Here is a 17,809-nt window from a genome sequence, read left to right on the forward strand (position 1 = left end):
CAAACAGCCTCTGCAGCATTAAAGCAAACCTGTGAAATCATATGAACAAACAGCTGAGTATACCCTTTGAGAACACAAGTACCTTGCTTGCTTTATTTTAAGTATAAGGGGGCCTTATGCTGGATTTACGCTCATGTAAATCAGGGTGCACCAGTGATATTTTTGCACAACCCTAGTCCAAAACAGAACAGACCAAAAAAAGCTATTGAAGTATATAAAATCTAGTTTATTTTTAATTACAAGGGAAGTGCAAAAATATTAGCATAAGGTTTTGCTGTTGCTTAACATTTTTTGCTTCCTTTTAATGCTAGTATTTCTTCCCTCCTGTATGATGACAGCAGCAGAGCATGCTCAACGTACTGAGCATCAAGATTTATCTGCTTAAAACTTACCCTGAGGAAAAGTAAGTTTGACATTTCCAAAAACAAGAAGTCATTTTCTAGACTATTAGTCACTGTATACCTTTATTACTGTAACCAGAGGCCCTGTGTGCCCTATCTCACTTAAATTAAATTCAGAATGCAACAGCCAACTAAGATAAGTTTGGTTTAACCACCCCTACCCCAGGAGGGAGGGCACGGGCACTCAGGACCAGAATCACAGCAGAGGTAGCGCTGCCATGGCTCCTGCATAGTCACAGCTTAGGGTTAAGTCAGGCTGGCTGGGCAGAAGCAGTAGAGTTACAGTCAAGGCAGGCTGAAGTCAGGAATGAGTGAAGTCAGGGGCCCATCCAACCGTGGAGCACCAAGAATTATGGTCATGGATCAGCACCAAGGACACCATGCCATGGAGTCCTAAAGAAGCAGGCAAGGGCAGAGTAACATCAGACACACACAGGAGTGGAAAGCTGTACCAAGAATGCTGCCAAGGATTAAGGCTTTAGCTTAAGTAGACAGGATCTGGAGAGAAAGTTAAGAATTAAAGTGCAGAGCATGACCTCTATTCAACGCAGCCATGTCTAGCAGAAGACTGACACAGAAGCACTGTCTAAATTGGCAGACCAGAATCAATGGTTTAATAATTTGATCACTACCCTTTAAACCAATCACCCGTCTCATTCACTGGAAATTGTAACTTCTTCAGTAAAGGAAGCAAGGCTCCACTAGGCAGTAATCTCCTTCTCATTCATTGCTTGAAACTACCCTAGTTCACTGCTCAAGCTATGCCTTATCAAAATGTGGCTTCGTGGAAAATAAGAGACCAAGAAAACACACCACGCTTGAGCAAAGCTTCTTAATGCTTTACTTTGTAACATTAGCCATCAGTTAGGATTGGATTTCTATGTAATATCCCGATTAAAAATAAATAAATAAAACAACCTTCACTATGTAGCATCATCATTGTCCCTATCACACATGATCAGCTGAACACAAACCTTGAAGTGATAGCGACAATCTCTTTCATTTAAACAAATGGAGGAATGCTAGCAACTGCAGGCCATTGTGATGACTGGTGAATAGGAAACAAACTTCAACCACGAGCTTCTTATCTACTTGTAGGTGGCAACACTCAGCCTCCCGAGTCAAATACCCAGTGCCATTCTGCATTTGGAGCACTCCTGGAGCAAATATTCTTTGAATGATTTTCTGGGCACACAGAGGAGGTGGTGGTGATTGGAAAAAGCAAACATGGATTTACCAAGGGTAAAATGGCATTTGGCCAACCTGATAAAATGATTGAATCTATGATCAAGTGCACAACATGCATCATTGACTTCAATTTCAGCAAGGTTTCCACACGGTCTCCACAGCATTCTACCCCAGTTAGAATATTATGGTCCAGATGGATGAACAGACGGGTGCTAAAAATTTTGTTGGATGATTGAGTTCCGAGAGTAGTGACTCCACTGATGTATGTCATTACCTACATACCAGCAACAAATGGAGTACTGCAGGAGTTTACTTTGGACTTGTCCTGTTCAACACCTTTAGCAATAAACTGGAGAAAGTGACAGAGTGCACTCTTGTTAAGTATGTAGACGGCAGTAAATTAGTGGAATGAGTTGATACACTCAAGAGCAGGGCCGCCATTCGGAGAAACTGGGGCAGGCTGGACGAATGGGCTGACAGGAGCCTCATGAAATTCAACAACAACTGCAAAGTCCAGTACCTGGGTGGCAATAACCTCTGCAATGATACAACTGGAGACTAATTGGTTGAGAAGTGGTCCTGCTTAAAAGATCTTGGGGATTTTGGTGGACAGGAAGTTGCACAGGAGCCAGCAGTGGGCCCTGGAAAGCAAGGCACATCAGCAGTGTCCTGGGCTGTGTGAACAGGAGCTTGGCCAGTAGATCAAGGGAAGCAATTATTCCCACTACTCATTAATTTTTGCACCACATCTAGACACTGTGTCCTTTTTTGTCACTCCAGATAATGAAGACATTAATAACAATTTTTTAAAAATAACAATAATAAATATAATTAATGAAGACATTAATTCTCTCTAAATTGGAGAGAAGGATTTGAGGGGTGGACTGTTCAGTGGATAAGGAATTGTTTGGATGGCCACATTCAGAGAGTAGTGGTCAATGGCTCAATGTCCAGATGGAGATCCATGACAAGTGGTGTCCCACGGGGGTCCATACTGTCTTCCTGACTTAAGTCAGAAAGGCCAAGGCACAGCTGGAGCTGAACTTGGCAAGGGAAGTAAAAGACCAACAAGAAGAGTTTTCACAGGTACATCAATCAAAACAGGAAGATCAAAGAGAACGTACCCCCACTGATGACTGGAAACAGGGATCACATATCAACAGATGAGGAAAAGGCTGAGGTACTCAACAACTTTTTTGCCTCAGTCTTCACCGATAACTGCTGTTATCAACCTTCCTGGGTCATGGGACAGCAAGATGATGACCAGGCCAGTAGACCCCCTCCCACAGTAGAGGAGGATCAGGTTTGCAAACACCTGAGGAACCTGCACATATGTAAGTCCATGGGACCTGATGAGATGCATCCCAGAGTCCTGAGGGAATTGGCAGATATGGTTGCCCAGCCACTCTCCATAATATTTGAAAAGTCATGGCAATCAGGAGAAGTCCTGGTGACTGGAAGAAGTGTAACGTTGTGCCCATTTTTAAAAAGGGTAGAAAAGGTGACCATGAGAACTACAGACCTGTCAGTCTCAGCTCTGTGCCTGGGAAAAGCATGGAACAGATCCTCCTAGAAGCTATGCTAAAGCATGTGGAGGGCAGGGAGGTGATTAATGGTAGCCAGCATGGCTTCACCAGGGGCAAGTCCTGTCTGACCAACTTTGTAGATTTCTATGATGGGGCAACTGCAGCTGCGGACACAGGTAAACCAACGGATGTGATCTATCTAGATTTCTGTAAAGCCTTTGACACAGTCCCCCACAACATCCTTCTCTCTACATTGGAGAGAGATGGACTTGATGGGTGGACAGTACGGTGGATAAGAAACTGGTTGGATGGTTGTATTCAGAGAGTAGTGGTCAATGGCTAAAAGTCCATATGGAGATCTGTGACAATCGGTGTCCCTCAGGGGTCTGTACTGGGACCGGTGCTATTTAATATCTTTATCAATGATATTGACAGCAAGATTGAATGCACCCTCATCAAGTTTGCGGATGACACCAAGCTGAGTGGTGTACTTGCCACACCAGAAGGACGGGATATCATCCAGAGGGACCTGGACAGGCTGGAGAAGTGGGCCTCTAAGAACCTCATGAGGTTCAACAAGGCCAAGTGTAAGGTCCTACACCTGTGTCAAGGCAATCCCTGTTTTCAGTACACAGCGGGGGATGATGTGATTGAGAGCAGCCCTGCAGAGAAGGACTTAGGGGTGCTGGTTGATGAGAAGCTCGACATCAGCCGGCAATGTGCGCTCGCAGCCCAGAAGGCCAACCATATCCTGGGCTGCATCAAAAGAAGCGTGGCCAGCAGGTTAAGGGAAGTGATTCTGCCCCTCTATTCCTCTCTTGTGAGATCTCATCTGGAGTACTGGGTCCAGTTCTGGAATCCTCAACGTAAGAAGGATACGGAACTGTTGGAACGGGTCCAGAGGAGGGCTACAAAGATGATCAGAGGGCTGGAGCACCTTCCGTGTGAGGACAGGCTGAGAGAGTTGGGCTTGTTCAGCCTGGAGAAGAGAAGGTTCTGGGGAGATCTTATAGTGACCTTCCAGTGCCTGAAGGGGTTACAGAAAAGCTAGAGAGGGGCTATTCATAAAGGCTTGTGGGGATAGGATGAGGGGGAATGGGTATAAACTGGAGCGGAGCAGATTTAGACTGGACATTAGGAAGAATTTCTTCACCATGAGAGTGGTGAGGCACTGGCACAGGTTGCCCAGGGAAGTTGTGGCTGCCCCATCCCTGGAGGTGTTCAGGGCCAGGTTGGATGGGGCCTTGGGCAGTCTGATCTAGTGGGATGTCCGTGCCCATGGCAGGGGGGTTGGAACTGGGTGATCTTTAAGGTCTCTTCCAACCCAAACTATACTATGTTACTAAGATACTAAGATACTATGACACTATGATACTGAGACCAGTTCTGTTTAATATTTTCATTGGTATTATAGACAGCAAGATTGAGTACACCCTCAGAAAATTTGAAGATGACACCATGCTGAGTGGTGCAGTTGTCATACTAGAAGGGTGCAATGTCATCCAGAGGGATCTGGACAAGCTGGAGAAGTGGGCCTGTGTGAACCTCATTAGGTTCAACAAAGCCAAGTGCAAGGTCCTTCACCTGAGTCAGGGCAATCTGCGATTTCCATACAGGATGGGGGACACCATTATTGAGGCCAGTCCTGCAGAGAAGGACTTGAGGATTCTCATCGATAAGAAGCTCAACATGAGTTGGCAATGTGCGCTTGCAGCCGGTAAGGCCAGCCATATTCCGGGCTGCATGAAAAGAAGTGTGACCAGCAGGGCAAGGAAGGTAATTCTCCCTCTCTACTCTGCTCTCATGAGACCCCACCTGGAGTACTGTGTCCAGTTCTGGAATCCCCAACATAGGAACTGTTGGAACAGGTCCAGAGGAGGGCTACAAAGATGAACAGCAGGCTGGAACACCTCTGGTATGAGGACAGGCTAAGAGAGTTGGGACTCTTCAGCCTGGAAAAAGAGAAGGCTTCTGGGTGAGCCATCCTTATAACAGCCTTCCAGTACATGAAGGGGGCCTACAGGAACAGAGGGGGGACTTTTTACAAGGGGTTGTAGTGATAAGACGAGGGGGAATGGCTATAGATTGGAAGGAGGAAGATTTATATTAGACATTAGGAAGAAACTCTTCACAATGAATGTGGTGAGGCACTGGCACAGGTTGCCCAGCAAAGCTGTCGATACCCGCTCCCTGGAGGTATTCAAAGCCAGGTTGGATGGGGCCTTGAGCAGCCTGGTGTGGTGGAAGGTGTCTCTGCCCATGGCAGGGGGTTTGTGACTAGACAATCTTTAACGTCCCTTCCAACCCAAACCATTCTACCATTCTATAAACTGGAACAATTCTGGTGGACGGCCCCCAGGCTTGTCAGAGGCTGGAGCACTTGCCCTTCAGGCAAAGCCTGAGGAAATAGAGCTTGCTCAGCCTGGAGAGAACCTATTACGCTTAAAGAACCTGAAGATCTGAAAAAATGCTAAGAAAAGACAAAGCAACATCTTGAGCTCATGGCAGTTGCTACTTTAAAGGATTAAAATTAGTGATTGAAATAGGACCATACTCAAAGGATGCCTGAGTTTAACTAACTTAAGAGCCAAGGCACAAGCCTTACAGATTTGGCTTGGCAGACTAGAAATACCTTTATTAAGTACAATTAATTTAATGAAAGCTCCCAGAGAGAGGTTCTTATCTGAGCAATGTACCACAGTGGTCCTCTGCAACACTGATAAAAGATTTTCCCTGCTGACAGTGCTGCAAATGTCATACCGTCATCAAAGCAAAAAAGCCCATTCCTACTGCAGAAGTGATCTATACAAGAGAAAAGTATGCAAGTGCTCAAGTTTCCACTCTGCCCACTTGTAATCTTGTTTCAGGCTCAGTATCAAAGCAGACTTCCCTAGGATAACACAATCCTTCCTAGTTTATATTACGGAGCCTGCCTTAAACACTAACTGCCCTCCAGTGTACCAGGCCAAGAACAGACACATGGTTGCCCCACTGAAACCATAAAACTTTATCAATTCCTGCCACGTAACATGTTCACTAGCCTTTGAAGCCTGGATGAACACAGACAGGGAATAAGGCTATGTCTCTTCCTCAAAAACTGACATCTTGACAGCTCATTCTGCAGGGACTGCTGCTCTCGTGCCTGTGGCCATAGCGCTGCCACCTCCCCCGTCTAGCTTCTTTGCCTTCATGTGTGGAAGCAAACACAGTTATCCTGAGAGGAGGTTACACAGTGGTTTCCCACTAACTCATACACTTCTGTTAGAGTATTTAATCAGCATTCGCACTAGAGCAAGTCACTGTGCAGTTCATGTATAGCAAAACAAGCTACCCACCAATATAAACAAACAGCAAAAGCATTGCCAGGACTATGCTCTTGCTTTGCCACATGTGCAGAGCACTACAAGAGCAGGACTCACTGCCTAGGAGGCTCAGGAAATGATGAGGCTGACTGGGAGCAGCTGTCCTGGCCAAGAACTTAATGGCTCTGGCTGTACCAGTTACAGTGTTTTGATTTAAGATGTGCAACCCACTGGTCCATGTTTGGGGGAAAGGGTAGGGAGGGAAGCCCTGCAGATGTTACTCCATCACGTGACACTGACTCAGCTGTGCAGTCCCTGACACACAGAAGCAGGATTTGATCCTGCAAGTGAAACACTATCTGTGAATACACAGTGAGAACTTACCTCCTGACAAGTCACAGGTTCCAGAATCAATGTAAAGCCACACAGAATATATACCTGGTGAATGAGCACACTCATATGCACCAAATGAATCATGCAGTTCAGACCCCACACTGAACTTACGCTCTTCCATTCATTTGCAATTAATACTTGAATTAAGAGATTCATTATCTTTATTCTCTACAATCCAGAGAGGAAAAGAATAAATCAGGAATAGCTGCTATATAATAATTACCTGTAATCACACCAATCAATTCAATTCACTAATTCTGCTTCATAAGGTTAAAAAAAAATAAATTCTATGTTCTAAAACAGAGTTTGAAAAATCCATTAAAACTATGTCTGTCCCTCAAAAAAGCTGCTGAGCAGGCAGATGTTACCACCTGCCGAGAATAATAAAATTTGCAGAATGGAGGCAGACCTCAACTTGACTTAGGGAACAAAGTATTAAAGCACGAAGGAGAAAACAGTCACAAAAACAAACATTGCCCCACCTTCTCTGAACAGTACCTGTAAAGGACATCACTCAGCCTCTCCACTACGATGGAAAATTAGCACAGTTCTGGCAGGAACACAGAGCCTCTCGTGATTCATTCTCCAGTCCAGGGAAACAGGATGAGAACAAGCTGCAGAAACCTTCTATTTTTTTCCTATTTTATGTAATTTATTTACCTTCTCCACAAGATAAGTCACTTAAATGAAATTTTCTGCCTTACATTTTCAGTTTCATGCTTCCTAATTATACAAACATATTCTTCAAAGACTAGGAAAGGGTTAATCAACTAGTCATAAAAGCAGTTCGAAACAGACATGGCAAAGAGCCACAATAAACCCTGAAACTGCTATAGTACCAAATGGCCAGTCCAGCCACTGATGACAGTACGGAGCTACTCTCTGCTCTCTCTTCCACTTCCATCCTACTTCTTTCTTCCTGAAAGGCGCAGGAAGTGTCCAAGTGTCACTGACCTAGAACCTGGGAGTAACCTGAGGAAGGACTAATTTACCACACTTGGAACATTTCCTAGTTTATCACGATATTCTTGTCTGTGTCTCCTCCAGGTGAAGAGATGAATATCTTAACAGGGCAAGGCTGCTTTTTCTTCCTTATTTGCGGAGCCTAGGAGATATCTAGAGTAAGAAATACTGCCTGCTGAATGAGGTGGGAAATATAATTTACTTCCTTTACCAAGGCCTGTTTCTCAAATATTAGCTGAATTTATCCAAAGCACTGCAGTGCATAGCTCCAGTTGGAAATGCCATTTTTCACTTCTTCCAAAGACAGGGACTCAGGAATTGTTTTCTTTAGAGATCTGTTAAATTATACTAGGAGCTTAAAGTCTCCCTCAGTTTCTGTTCTGTCTGCCTCAAGCTGGGGTCACAGACCTGAGAATATTTCAGTATGCTGTACTTACCTCCAGAAACCTAACTTTTGCTGCAAAAAAAAAGAGCATTTAAACACAGGTAATGGACACTCCTAACAGAAGTTATTTTATTAGCAGAGCCACTATTCTTCAAGTAATTCAGTTTCACTTAACACCTGCAAGATCTCCATTATGTATTTGGCCAGAGTTTCTTCATCCAAAGTACAAAACGTCATCTTAATTCACCGCTCCATTTAAACCTTGGTATTTCAAGTGCCAGAAGTCTCTGCCCATTTTATGTAATTTATGTTTTCAATTCATTCCCCCTTCCTTCTCACCTAGCAACCTGTGCTTCAAAAAGTAGGATGTAACCTTCATGCACATTCACCCAACTTCTACCTAACTTGTTTCTTGAAAATCATGAGATCAGTTACCCCGTCCATGAGTTCCTAAATACCTGTATACTTCTTTCAGACAAACTGCAATAGGGATGTTTTTACAAATACAGTTCGACCTCCCCTTGCCAGAAACATCTGGGCAGCCTGGCTTAAGATTTCACCTCCCCTAAAAAGCATTTGTAAAGCATTCCCACATAAACTTTATTCGTCTGTAAAGCAAACGAGTGAGCCTGGGTTTAGACATTTTCCAACTGTGACTTTCATTTTGCTTAACCAAGCAGGAACAGGGATTTTTCTCATTTAATGAGTGATGGAGACAAATACACTCAATCCATAGCAAGCTCAGTAATGACTCCTACAGATGACTGTGGGAACTTTGTTCACTAACATAACTGGTGTGTGATTTCCCCTTGGTACATAATAATTTTCACATAAGGAAAAGTTTCACAAAGAATACCATCTTATCTGGTTCTTCACAAAAACAAACCACTCCAGAAATTATAACTAACATAAGAAAAACAATTTGCATATTACATTTTTTGATAACGACTACATTTTTGTAATAAGCTATGGAAGCCTCAAAGAGTTTGGTCAATAAGTCTTTGTTAATGACTGTAAATTCCTTTTCTCTATATAAAAGCAAGAAACTGTCTCCCCAGAAACACAGAGAAATTGAAATAGGACAAGTATAGCAGCTTCCCATTCCCTTCTCCCCACCACAGCACAATTCACTGCTTTTTTTTTTCCTGTGGTCTTAATCAAATTATGTGTGATTTGTGTTAGAAAGAGGGTCTCACTCAGTCTAGCAAAGGCACAGCAGTTTCTAATGGCTGGCAAATTAAGCTGAGTACACTCACATTAGAAAAAGTCTTTTTAAAAGTATTAAACACAGCAATTAGCCATTGGAACAAGTCACTAAGGATGGTAATGGCTCTCTCTGTCACTGAAAACTTTCAGCTAAAGCTGCTCATTATGAAGTAATAATTAAATTAATGGAATTTATGTGGTTGTCTTTATCAGTAAATTGAAATACATTATCTGAATTTATTTATCCCTAGACTGAGACATAAATCCCTGCATCTTATCACCCTCCTTTAAAGGACAGCAAACCTACATTTAATTTAATTTATGCTATTTATTGAAAGCTCTTACCAAATTGACTTAAAGCATGTCCAGTTTTCATCTTTGTAGAATGAGGTCACTGAAAACATGTACAAAACTGCAACAATTTGATAGGGGGAGGAAAATAGTTCAGTCAAAGCATCCATTCTGAAATGTTTCAAATAATTTTATTAAACAATCATGTTTTACATGTCATCAGACCTAACCCCTGAAGTGCAAAAATGTTTCTGAGGTATTAAGACTGGAGGAAAACAGGCACAGTATTGGTTGTTAGGGATACCACACTACAGCACAGTGGACTTCATGAACAATAGGCCTTTATACAGTATTTGCAAGACCAGAGAAAACTGAGAACGAGTCTGTATTTGTCTTTAGTCTTGAGAGCCGAAGAGCCCTGATCATTAGGCAGGCGTGTCACATCAATGATAATAATGATAAATATCCATGAGGTGTTTCTAGGCCAATATGTGCAGTACATGAAAAACGAAATTTACCTGCTGTACATGTGATCAAAATCCCAACTGTCTACCCAGTCCAGCTTAATATATATTGTGTCTATGGTGACCTTTCTAGCACCAGCATTTTTATCTGCTCTATAGAGCTATGTCACTGCCCTGTGCTCCCGCTGTTTGAGGGCACCTGGTCACTCACATTCACTTCAGGTAAGTCTGATGTTTATCAGATTAACTACAGTCAATAGCATGGTACTGCCTGTGGCCTGTTATCCTTCTAGTTGCCCTCTTCCCCTCCATCCATGCAGTGAAGAAGTTTAATCTATGCAGAAAATCTGCTAAAGAAATAAGCTTTGATCTACAACTCTTCATGTAGAAACGAAAGCCTTATCTGAGAACAACAAAACTCACAGGGCAAAACTAGCCCTTACTAATTAGGATATTAGCATTTTACTCAACTGCCAAACTGTGCTCCAAAAATATTTTTTTTATGAGGAAAGTTTGGGCATTAATTGTTTGTATTAGCTTGCCTGTTCAAGGAGTCAAGAGGAAAGGAATATTTTTCCCGTTGGAGCAGTGCCTGGGGTTAGAATTTGAAGGCTGCAGATGTGGCAATTCTGTGCAGAATCAACTTTCTGCTGAACATTAGTTAGATTTAAAGTTCTCACTGAACATCACTCAATGATTTTGCTGAAATAAGTTTTTTCCACCTCAAAAACTGCAGCATTGTTCCCTTGGACCAACTGCAGTTTGCCCTAAGAAATTTGGCTCAAAGATACCTGGCCAAATTATGTCCTTCTCACAATACTACCATAATTCAATGGAAGATGTATCTAAGAAAACATTTCCAAATTAATAATAAGCAAGTCACTTATTCTAAGTCTTTCTGGGGTTATTTTCAGCCAAGATAGATGAAAACAAGTTCCTCCTGAGATGCAATCATTTTCAAATTTATGAAAAATACCATAACAAAATAGAAGTGATGCTTATCTTAGTAGGTGTTTGTGAACTTATGAATGTTTCTGACTATGTCAGGTTTTGTATAAGATTGGCATACTTGGAAAGGTTCTCACCTTCAGCACCTTCAGCTTTGAGACCTTACTGGGAAGCTGGAGACACGAGCTCTATTGTCAGCACAATGCCCATGGGCATAATGTCATATAGTCTGATCACAAGCACAATTGAGATCCTCATAATTTTCTAGATTCTTAACAATATCTCTGCTGCTTACCTACACTACAGCATCTAGCAAATCTACAAATATAGAATAGCTGGAATAGAAGCTGGATACAGCTGGAGTGTTGCCTTAATATTACTTTTTAATGGAACAATATTTCATGGACAAGAAAGGCAACCCCAAAGGAAAAGTGCAAGTAAATCATCACTTTCAGTTGAAAACTGGATTTCGGATGCCACTCAAGACTGAACTGTTGGGCCACTTTCGTTGCAAAAGCATTAGGGAACATACAAAAAAGAAAATGCTTGTGATTCCTAGGATGACAACACCTGAAATCAGTGCACTGGTGACTGAGTTCAGCTGGAAAGGAGGTCCATTTGGATGAGCTGCAAGGAGAACAAAAATGCACATGTAAGATCTGGTTAGAATCTCTCAGTAGTGCCCAAAATTTCTGTCTTGCCACTACAACACCCTATATACAGAATAATTACAATGAAGGGACTAGAACTACTTCAGAATGAACACTTGCCTACTTGAAGAAAGCTTGAATAAATATGCTTTGAAAATCTTTATTAATTCTTTCAAAACCCATTATACTGGGGGATAAAGACAATAAGGATATTTCTAAGGCATAATCCTTATTAGGATTGTGTGTCGGTGACTAACTTTGACTAGTGCTATATAAGGCATGACTATCACTGTCCGGGAACCATCAAGGCAGAAGTATAAGGATTTGTGGTCTAAGCAAGTTAATAAAAGCATTTTTTTCCCCGGTACCATTATCTACATCTCAATTCAAAGGGTATATAAATCCATAGCAGGCATATCTGGCACCAGATAAGTCTTCTTAATGTGTTTATCAATTCTCAGACAGCAGAGGTAACGCATGTATTTGGTAGTTACTGTAGCTCATGGACAGTTGCTGGATACTGGAACACATATATCCAGCCTTCACCACCTTTTCCAGCAAGAGGGGAAAAAAAATTTGAGCGGTAGGTGCTACCCAAAGTACCAATGTGTGTTTGCTTAAGACCTGTGTTTGCCATTACCAGCGCTGGAGAGTGAAGTGAAATGACAATGCAGCTCCTATGTGAGAAACCAGACTACTCCTCCCAGAAGCAGCGACCTACCCTCAACACAGTCAAACCTTCCCTCTACACCAAAGCTGAAAAAATCAGCTTTGTCTACCAGTTTGCCCTCCCCTTCTAAGTACTGTGCTGCTTTTTGACCTTACTTGTCTTCTTTCCACTAGTCATCTTGTTCTACCTCTATGTTCTCCATTGAGACAGCAACTGCTGCTTTCATTGGATGGGAAGGAAAGGTAGCAGCCATTAACACAGCAAACTGTATTCAGTAAATGGAGAGTTTGCTTTTTAGTATATCATATTCACTATATCCATAGGTAGGAACAAATTAAGGAGCAATTCATTGCAGGGACAACTTTGTTTCCATGCCACGGAAGAAAGGTAGCTGCTTTTATGTGTTGCTTAAGCCAGTTGGTCCTGTTTTGAATAAGAAAGAAGTGGAATCACCCAATGGACCATCTTGTTACCTTGACCACCCTTTCTTAGTCATTAGCTACTCTTTGTGACCAACAGACAACACTAACAGACAGGCTGAAACAAGTTCTCCAGCTGCCCAAAGGAAAAGCACCCTAAAAGAGACCTGGTCTCCCTGCAGCCTATTTTCTTCATTGCCCTAACAGACTACGACTTCTATCGTAGCTCCTTCATAGACTCTTTGCGTGGCTAAATGCCAGAAGAACAGGAGCTGAAGCAGAGCTCTTCTGACTTCAGCTGTGAACAGAGTTTGTCTGCACTATAATAACCATTTTGCTGCTCTACTCCTATGCGGCATGATCAGATTTTACTGATGAAGTCTAATTTTGCATCCAGCATCTGCAATGTTCTCACCCTCATCTGTCACAGCAGCAGATTTTCATTTCAATTCCACCATAGAAATTAGACGTTGCTGTGTTGGTGGGGCACCAATTAAACTGAGCATTCCAGATTTACCAGTTGTTTCTTTATAGCACATAAGTATTGACTCATTTAGATGAAAAAAACTGAAGCCAAAGGGAAAAAAACATTCCAGCTCATTGTATAGAGCTCAATCAAAATGGTTCTTCTCCTCAATTCTGTTTCACTCAAACATTCTTTTATGCTACTTGGAATTCTGATTAACTTACCAAGCAGTGAATTGTTGGTTGGTGTCTCATCTGTATAAAACAAAACCGAGATGCATTATATTTTACAAATATCTCTATCTACCTCCTCCCCTCCTTGCAACATAAAAGACAATAATCCTAGCTTTATTTGCAAAACATATCAGCTATACTTGCAACATTGACTAGTAGCTTTTAACATCTCTGATAGAGTAAGGAAAACAACAGTTACTACATGGCATTGCTTCATTTTTAATGTGAGCACACCAATACAAAGTTACTCAGTATTCTGTCGCAATAAAAGAAACAAAACACAACACCTTAATGTAGGTGTAGGAACCTTTTAACTGAAAAGATGTCCAGTTCTATTCTGTCCCTCAATAAAAATATGACCATAAGCATGATATTATAATCAAGTCCCTTCATGGTTTATTACATTACAAGATCTGTATAGGAAGAAAAAAATTAACCCAAGTTTTCCAGGGAAAAATACATCAGTGACCATAAGTGATCACAAAAATGCCCTTCCCTATGCTTTTTTCTCTTGACAGTTACACAGTGGCATTATATTCAGGGAAATGTTTGTATTTTGTGTTCAGTTTTTACTTACTTACCATTGCCCATCTCAGAGCTAAATTTCTTGTCACTATTTTTACTTTTTTGTGCAACTTCTAAGCACAGCTCACGTATATATTTCTTTTGAGTAGCTGTCTTCTAAGTTTAAGTGAGACATCCATCAAAAGCTATACAATTTCACCTTCACAAGTAGGTACCTGCTTTGTTTCTGTACACAGAGACTAAAACATTTTTCTTCTGAGTATGTCTGCTGTAATGACTTATTTTAGATTAGGAAACAAGAACAAACTTTCTCTGAAAAGACAAACTGTTAGAAATAATAGTTCAGAAATAAGCGGGAAAAAGACCATCACTCATTTGCAGTAAGCAGCATTCAATCTCTATCAAGGTAACTGTTAACAGCTCTGTTACCAGAACAACTGGTGCCTAGAGTAATGGAGAGACCTGGCTGACTTCAGGTGCCTCTGCAGACAGTTATGTGCACAGGACCAGCACCGGGACAGATGCAGCATCAACCTAAGTGAGAGAAGTAAGAGGCTGCACGCCCATGAAACTGCAGAGTGAATACTACTATACATACTGTGGTGAGTAAGGTGCAGAAGGCTTGTGGCCTCTGTACAAATGTATCTGTACTAAAGCTGGAGCAGAGTTTGCCTTGAAAATACTACAAGCACCTTCATGCAGTTTCACACCAGAGTCAGCCAGTAGTGTATGCCAACACTCCTCATCCAAACCAGATAGTTCTGTTCAAGTTCTCTCATGGCTTTCCCTCTTTTCTCCTCTTGACTATAGCATTCATGAAAGCCACATTTTTAATGCATTTATTTATTTTCATATTGGGAAGGGACAGTGGGAGGAAATCTTGATTCCTTCTTTCTGTTGCAGAAAGAAAAGTGAAATGCAATTCAGATTGACTTGCCACTCAGAAGATTCGTGACAGAGTTCAGAAATTAATCCCATTTGTTTCAGAGTACTTCCCATCAAACCATCCTTCTGTCAGCATGGGTGGGATGCTCCAAAAACATACTAAGAAGATGAAGAAATATGTCTAATCTAAAATGCTTTATCCACATACCTTCTGTAGAAGACACCTAAAAAATTTCCTTTTCCAGCCTTATTCGTGTTTCCATTTAAAAAAAACACAAACCTCAACAGTTGTCAAGAAATCATATAATCATCTATCTTTTCTTCGGGATCGTTAAGCACCCATGGACACATCTCTGTTTGCTTGAAGATATGCAGTATTTTAAAGCAATTGATGAGTACCCTTTTTTTAATTGTAAAAGTAGCATTCACAGTACTTGAATCGTAAACCATATTACCTAATAGGCGTTGCTCATATAACAAGCTTTATCTAACTTTCATTCCTTGCCTAAGGCAGCATTTCTCTAGCATACATGTTATTCATTTCCCATAAGTACTCATGCATGCAACTTTGAAGTTAGTTCTTTTCAGTTTTTCTTGAAAAATCAGATAGCAGCAACTCAACTCATTTTCATTGCAGAAATGTTGCTTACAACAGAGGGCATTTGTTCTAAAAAAGGTGTCTTGCTAGATGGTTTCTTATTCTGGAGGGTCAGTTGTTGTCTTGGTATACACGGACACATAAAGAAGGATTTTATTCTCAAGCGTTTCAATTCTTTTTCCTAGTTATGATTCAGTCCTGCTTTCAACTTTCTAAAACTAAGACTGCTGAAATCAGTTGCTTAGTTGCAACTACTTATATAAATATCTGTAAACATAATTTCTTAAACATTTTTTAATTTAGTATTATTATTATTTTGTCAACAGCAGTCACAAATTCTTTTCAAAGACTGCAGGACACATTCAAAGCTGGTTTGGGAGGAGTGGGGTGGGGGGTTTCATTTGGTTTGTGAGGTTTTGGGTGTGTTTTTTGGTGGGTTTGGGGTTTTGGGTTCTTTTCCCCCTTTTTTTAAATTTGGCAATAAAAATCCAAATAATAGAATTTCACTCTGTATTTGAAGGAGTAGATTTTGGCCCACTCAGTCTAGAATTGAAAATGTGTTTGTCCTATTTCTTTCTTATAGCTGTAGACTTAGCATAGTCTGTATTAATTTTATGCAAAACCCCACAGGTGAAGCCGTAGGAAATGGTGAAAGAAAGTGACAATGAATATTCATTAGCTATCCAAATTAAATTGCAACACAGTACCTTACATGCCATTATCTTCACTGAAATCTGACAAAAAAAGATGTTAACCCACTGTGTTTGGGCTTCTATAATGGCCTTATATGCATAACAGTATCCCACAGTAATTTTACTGGAATAGGGAGGTAGTATGTGAGAAATGAATAGAGATACCAGCTCAAAATTTCTACCAAAGACTCCAACAGTAGGGGAAAAAAATACCTAGCAAACTCATGGAGAATCTACCCTTTCTCTAAGTCACTACAAATTTATATTCAACTGCAAAACAGGTTTGTGAAATTCCTGCAGTCCACAGAAAAAGCTTGTTCATTCCTACCACTCCTTGTAATGATGGGGCCAGCAGAGATTACAGCATTGCCAGAGGTGCTCTGAGGGCTCCAAGTTGTCCTCCCACCGGCGTCTCTTCTTTCTCTATTACTGCAAATCTGAGTGGTTAATCAAAACAGTCACAGTTTCAGAGTGGAATGGAGTTGCCTTATGTGCTTCCTGCTTTAATATGAACACTTTTATAAGCAATATTACAACTTTGATTTTATTTCTTAGCATGCATTAAATTACTTCGCAATAAAAACAGCTGCAATGTTCTGAAGAAGTGTATCTTATAAAGGACTGTCTTCCTGTTATATTTTGCCTCACTTCGTTTACAGAACTACATTACTGTTGCTTACACGATCCATCTTATGGTATATTAAATTTTCAGTAGTTAATTTCCCAAAGCTTTGTTTACAGTCAGTTTTCCCCAACAAATGTGTTTTGCTTGACTAGGGATAGACAATAACTATAATCCCTATTCTAGCAAGTTTCTCGAGTAAAAGTTCACATATTTTCCATAGAGTTATAAAGAACAATGACCCACATTAAAACAGTCCTCAGCACCCTATCATCTGGAATCCACCCTTAACATCTCTACTTTATTATCTACCCTATTCTTAGGTACTCTAGTAAGTTTCAACCAAGAGCATTTCTTTAATTTCTTCTTCTTGTGAAAGAATGTAGAAAACCTCAGTACACAAATTCAATAGAAACAATGAATTATTTAAAAGCATAACATAAAAGTATAAAATAATATACAAAATGTCAGAAGTACAGTGAATTGATAGCATTTTAAAATTCTAAATGGCAAGTCATTCAATGGGAAATGATACTGCATTCTGAAGATATCAACACAGAATATTCTGTGTTTATATGTTCATTTAAATGATTCAGTTTCCAAAATATACTTGTTGTTCCTGATGCTCCTAAAAATAAATAATTTTAATTGACACAACATCATGAACTTCAACAAAACAGGATTTCCCAAACTATAAGGAAGGTGGCAATAAATTATAGGGGATGTAGTAATTTTTTTTTTTCACTATCAAATCTCTTTAAAATTTTCCTTCTCAGTATAAGACACTTACTATAGCTGTAAGTTTTCCATTAATTCTGTCCTAGGATATTTCTATTCATTCGCTGTGACTGTGGATATCTTGTTTCTTAGGTGCTCTATTAGGAATATTAGCTCTGAATCTGTATCAGAGTTGTTACTTTTAAATATTAACTAAGGGACAAAAGGTGAAGAAGTCATTTCAACTTCCATAGCATTTGTATGC

At 40.6% G+C, this 17,809-nt stretch overlaps 1 protein-coding gene across 5 annotated transcripts in view; it reads right to left on the reverse strand.

The window, feature by feature from the left end:
* Window positions 1-9,893: 9,893 nt before the first annotated feature.
* The window catches only part of ZPLD1 (zona pellucida like domain containing 1), a 159,792-nt gene continuing 151,876 nt past the window's right edge, over window positions 9,894-17,809 (reverse strand). For all 5 annotated transcript variants that reach the window (XM_054056175.1, XM_009555244.2, XM_054056176.1 and 2 more), the window contains 3 exons: window positions 16,534-16,642; window positions 13,497-13,526; window positions 9,894-11,694 (listed from right to left, as the gene is read on the reverse strand). In XM_054056175.1, coding sequence (XP_053912150.1) covers window positions 11,519-11,694; window positions 13,497-13,526; window positions 16,534-16,642 — 315 coding nt within the window. In that variant the 3' untranslated portion in view covers window positions 9,894-11,518. The remainder of the gene's footprint in view (window positions 11,695-13,496; window positions 13,527-16,533; window positions 16,643-17,809) is intronic.

This window comes from Cuculus canorus, chromosome 1 (assembly GCF_017976375.1).
Source record: "Cuculus canorus isolate bCucCan1 chromosome 1, bCucCan1.pri, whole genome shotgun sequence".
Lineage (NCBI taxonomy): Eukaryota > Metazoa > Chordata > Aves > Cuculiformes > Cuculidae > Cuculus > Cuculus canorus.